General features: G+C 38.6%; 1 protein-coding gene across 1 annotated transcript in view; it reads right to left on the bottom strand.

Moving 5' to 3' along the window:
• Nucleotides 1-5,284: 5,284 nt before the first annotated feature.
• RPTN (repetin) overlaps nucleotides 5,285-5,773 on the bottom strand; it is a 4,063-nt gene continuing 3,574 nt past the window's right edge. Inside the window, exon 4 of the mRNA XM_017877860.1 lies at nucleotides 5,285-5,771. Coding sequence (XP_017733349.1) covers nucleotides 5,285-5,771 — 487 coding nt within the window. The remainder of the gene's footprint in view (nucleotides 5,772-5,773) is intronic.

Raw genomic sequence — 5,773 nt, 5'->3', positions numbered from 1 at the left:
AAACAGGCATATCACATGGCAGGAGACGGAGCGAAAGAGAGAGGGAAGAGGTCCCAGGCTCTTTTAAACAACCAGATCTCACATGAACTCATGGAGTGAGAACTCACTCATTACCACAAGGACAGCACCAAGCCATTCATGAAGAATCTGCCCCCATGACCCAAATACCTCCCACTAAGCCCCACCTCCAACATTGGGAATCACACTTTAACATGAGATTTGGAAGAGACACACACCCAAATCATATGAAAATGTATTAGTTAAGGTTCTATTGAAATAATGTAGGAGAAGAAAAGATGATACATACCAGGTAAATGAGCAAGGAGAGATCAGATTATAAATCACTTTTGCATATATCATCTGTATTTATCTCTAAGAAACTTTGGAATTTTTAAACTTTGGAATTTTTTCTTCAGCTTGTATTTTAGCTTTAGAGGGTACATGTGTAAGTTTGTTACATAGATATATTATGTGACACTGAGGTTTGGGGTATGAATCACATCATCCAGGTGTTGAGCTTAGTACTCAAGCTTAGTACTCAGGAAATGCTCAAAACAGGAAGTTTTTCAATCCACACTTCTTTCCCTCCTTCCCCACTCTAGTGGTCCCCAGTGTATATTGTTCCCATCTTTATGTCCATGTGTACTCGGTGTTTAGCTCCCACTTATAAGTGAGAACATGTCGTATTTTGTTTTCCGTTTCTGCATTAATTTGCTTAGAATAATGGCCTCTAGCTGCATCCATGATGCTGCAAAGGACACGATTTTGTTTGTTTCTATGGGTATGTGGTATTCCATGATGTATATGTACTACATTTTCTTTATCCAATCCACTGTTGATACGAATCTAGGTTGAGTCCATGTCTTTGCTATTGTGAATAGTTCTGCAATAAACATATAAGTGCATGTGTCTTTTTGGTAGAAGAATTTATTTTCTTTTGGGTATGTACCCAGTAATGGGATATAGCTCTGTTTTAAGTTCTTTGAGAAATCTTCAAACTGCTTACCATGTGGTTGAATTAATTTATATTCCAACAACAGTGTATAAGTATTCTCTTTTCCCCACAGTCTTGCTGGCATCAGTTGTTTGTTGACTTTTTAATAACAGCCATTCTGACTGGTGTGAGACTGTATCTTATTGTGGTTTTGATTTGCATTTCTCTGATGATTAATGATGATGAACATTTTTTCATGTTTGTTGGCTGGCTGCTTGTATGTCTTCTTTTGAAAAGTGTTTGCTCATGTTCTTTGCCAATTTTTAAATGCAGTTATTTGTTTTTCTTTTGTTGGTTTAAGTTCCTTACAGATATTGAATATTGGACCTTTGTTGGATTAATAGTTTGAGAACATTTTCTCCCATTTTGTAGGTTTTCCATTTACTCTGTCGACAGCTTCTTTTGCTGTTCTGAAGAGCTCTTTAGTTTGATTGGGTTCCACTTGTTAATTTTTGTTTTTTTTAAACTGGATTTTTAAACCCCATCTTACAGATGAGAAAACTGAGACTTAAAGAGACAAATTTTTTAAGATCATAAAATTGGTAAGTGGTAAAACTAGGTCTTAAATGTAAGTCTTTTTAAAATTTTAAATCTCAACTTTATGTATATAATTGGTCAGTCACTGTGCTTGATGTGAAATATAAAACTGTGAATAAGATGCAGTTTCTGTCTTCTGGGACCTTATTGCTTGATGGGAAATAGATGAGTTAAAAATTTTGCTTCAACGCAATCTGATAAGCTCTATGCTGATGATAGGTGCAGAAGGTGACATCAGTCCCAAGAATGATTTTGGCAGGCAAAGATCAGGACAGCATCTAAGTGGAAGAAATTGTATAAGCAATGACATGGAGGCTAGAAAGTTGTCCTGTTAAGTTGGAGTCTAGGGGCATTGTTGGAAACTGAGTTGGAAACATACACTGAAGCCAGATCATGGAGGGCTTCTACGAGCATTCAACCAACACTTATTTATTGGATGTACATCATGACAAGTTATTGTCTGAAATGCAGAGATTACAGCAGCAAACAAAACAAATAAAATCCTTGTTCTTATGGGCCTTACATTCCAGTAGGGAGAAAAAGACAATAAATGAGTAACATAAAAACAAGGTATCAAATATGAAAAGTATTAAGAACATTGGCAGCACAAATGAGGAATATGTGGTAGAGAGTGATTGGGGTGATACCGTTTTAGGATAAATGACAGAGAAAGCTTCTCTCACAAGGCAACTTTTTAACCGAGACCTGAATGAAATAAGGATTGAGCCACACCAAGATTGAGAAGAAGACTATTCTGATCAAAAGAAATAGCTGGTTCAAAGGTCTCCAGGTGGGGATCAGCTTGTCCTGCTACAATCATGGAAAGAAGGCCAGAGTGATTAGAAAACAGTGATGCAGAGGAGAATGGTGAAAGATGAGGCTTTGCAGGGCCCCATCCTATAGGAAGGTCCTGAGAACAAAGTTGTATTTTATTCTCAATATGGAGGGAAGCTACTGGGAATTTCAAATAGGGAGTGGCACAATGTGGTCTACCTTTTTAAAAGGGATGGGGAGACCCATAAGGAAGCTGTATTCTAGGAGAGGTGGCCTGGACTGGGATGATGGGAGTAGAGATGAAAAGAATCATGGATTTGGGCTGTTTTGTATTTTGGGATAGAAAAAAAAGGACTTGGCATGTAGATGATGCACTGATTGTTGAGCAGCTTCCAGATTTTGAGTTCTTTCACCCTGATTCTCCACCTTCTGATTTAGTTTGCTGGGGAGAGTTTAAGTTACAGAGAATATTTGTGTAGGAGACTCTTCCTACACATGAACACATGTGTCATTTAAACAGCAGCCAACATATGGGCATTCTCACTGATCTTGAGGCCCAGGACAAGCCATGGCCCTTTGCGTTTTTCTCTGTCCCCCAGGATCACAGTCCTAGCTTAGATGCCTTTCTTCTAAGTCCTTCTTAGGACTCTTTCTTAGTCCTTTTAGGTATAGCTACTTACACCCTTGGTGTCATAACAGTAATTTTCTTGTACTTATGACATTGTGCCTTGCATAATGGTTGTTTGCTGTATGTATTGGTCTTACTATATTTTTATTTTCTTCAGGAAAGCAGCTATTATTATGAGTTATCATATTCTTCCTATGGTAAATACAACGTTCCTATCTCCTTCTATATTTCCTAGACTTATTTGCAGCTAGACTTCTAGATGTGAATTAATGTTTTTCCAACTAGGCATATTTGCATGATATTTGGAAGGTGAAAGTGAGTTAGAGACCATCACACCAAGATTTTGGCTTTTTTTTTTTTTTTTGTAAATAAGGTTATAGAGACATGTTGATAGGCAATTTTGGCAGCAGTGTCAGAGGCTTCTGAATCACATGTTTCTGATTTTTGGATTGCAAGTCTGGTAATGTATTGAACTCAATAGTCCCTGAGGTTGATTTCTAATTTCTAATAATTCAGCCCTTATTGTTCTAGGCAGTAAAGCCCTTATTGTTCAAAAGACCTAAAAAGGTTAGTTTCATTCCTTGAGCCATAACTAAATGAGGAGTTAATTCAGTCTCTCTTGTTTGTCCCTGTGGTTTATATGCAGTAGATGCCCAATTAATGTCCAGTTGAATTTATTACAAAGCCAGACTTATTTCCTCCGTCTGTCCACTTATTCAAAAACAATTAGTACCATTAGACATCACTGGCTATATTAAGTGCTGAGCAGTACAAGGTTGAGTAAGATACGGTCTTATTCCCAGTTTTCCAGGAGAGAAAATTACCATAGAGTGTGGGCCAGATGATATAACAGAAGTGAGTGTGAACTTAGAGAAAGCAGCGTTTGGAGTGTCCAAAAAGGCTGCTTAGAAGAGGTGAAGTTTTAGTTGGGACCCAGAGGATGCCTAGGGTTTTTTCAGGCAGAAAATAGCAGGGAGGTATTCCATGCTGATGGGATGGCGTATTCAAAGATATGAATTCATGAATGATCAAGTGTACTAAGAAAAGGTCAAGTCCTTGGTGTGACTGGAGCATTGGATGCTTGTGGGAGGGGCCTTTCATGTGACTAGGCTGGGTAGGTCATCTGATCAGATAGTGAGGCTTATGTGACACATTGAGGGATGTAAATTTTTTTTTCAGGTCACTGGGGAGCCACTGAGGAGAAGGGCCATTAAGGCAGTGGAGATGGAGACGTGAGAAGAGATTCCAAAGTTATGGGGATGTAGAGTTGGGAAGACTCAATGACAATTTGAATGTGGCAGTGAGGGAGTGGTAAAGGTAAAATATGACTAAGTAGAGGGAGGAAGAGCTGAAAATTGTGTTTAGATTAGTTTCATTTTGACTCTTTGTTATTTGTTTTGTATTGATTCTTATTTTTTTTCAGTGCCCAGGAACTCAGGGAACAAAGACATTTTAGAAGTCAAGAAATAAGGTGTTATTTTTGGGAAATGGCTCAAAAGTGAAAATAGCACAATCTTCCCACAGTGAAGAAAGAAAGGAGTCATGAAAGTCATTGCTCATCAATTATTTATTAGATATTTTAATACAATTCATATTCTGCACATAGATTTTCTTGAGAAGAGTTTTCAGGTCTTAGGAGCTATGGATCAACAGTTCTGATCCCCTGGAATTTGCAAACATGGGACATATACTTTCTCTCTGTTTTATATAATCAGAAACTAGAAAGGTATTGAGTTGGAATGGGTTCATTCAGCTCTAGTGATAGGCACTGTTGGACAGTCCCTCTGGTGTGGAATAAGAGTCTGGCATGGGAGATGTACTAAACATCAGAGATGTACTCTATGTTCTCGGCTCTCCTAGCAGCCTTCAAATGAGTTTCATTCTAGTCTAGACTATGAGGCTTGAAATTCCTGATGTTTTATCCATAGGATCCAAAGCTCACCAAACCTAGGGTTCCTATCCTTGGATGTAATATAAATCTTCAGAATATCTTTTCTGTTTCTGAACTTTAAGAAGTGTTCTACTGTTCTACCTTTCAATGATTCAACCAGGTCTCAGAGGTCAAAGCACGAAATGATTTAAATACCCAAACTGATCAACATTAAGATATGATTATTTCACCCAATTTACCACCTAGATTTCACTGAATCAGAAAACCCTAGAATTGCTGCTCAAAAAACCAAAAATCCCTTACATGAATACTAGTACTCAAAAACATCCTTGCAGGTAGATACAGCAGAGGATAGAAGGAAGAAATACATTCTTGACCTCTTAAGTAGAATTAAAGGTGAACTCAACATATAGGTTTCTTTTTTGACTTTGTGTTGCTTTACCTCTGGTGCTTGCATTGACTAGTATCGATGGGATTTCTGCTCTTGCACATAGTCATAGAGGGGGTTGGGAACAGTAGCTGCCTTGGTAGGGTGACCATGCTGTTCTCTGCTTTGGGGCCTCCCACTGATCTGAGTTGGATAGAAGGATGGCTCAGTGTGTCTTTTCTGTGAGTCTTGGCTCTGGTCATCCTCATTCATGTGGAATTTTTCTCTGTTAGGACAGCTTCTCTGGGTCACTTGGGATTTTTGATTCTGAGATCCTTGATACCTCTCTTTCTCCTCATAGTTTTGTCTATTATGTTGTTGCTGATGGTTTTGATCCTCTTCATGGGTTTGCCCATCTCGTCTTTGACTGTTCTGCCCATCTTCATGGGTTTGTCTGTCTCGTCTCTGGTGGTTCTGCTCATCTTCATGGGTTTGCCTGTCTCGTCTCTGGTGGTTCTGCTCATCTTCATGGGTTTGCCTGTCTCGTCTCTGGTGGTTCTGCTCATCTTCATGGGTTTGCCT

The sequence above is a fragment of the Rhinopithecus bieti genome, unplaced genomic scaffold (genome assembly GCF_001698545.2).
Source record: "Rhinopithecus bieti isolate Rb0 unplaced genomic scaffold, ASM169854v2 scaffold_10548, whole genome shotgun sequence".
Lineage (NCBI taxonomy): Eukaryota > Metazoa > Chordata > Mammalia > Primates > Cercopithecidae > Rhinopithecus > Rhinopithecus bieti.
Note: the sequence above shows the minus strand (reverse complement) of the source record. Positions and strands in the feature narration are given on the sequence as shown.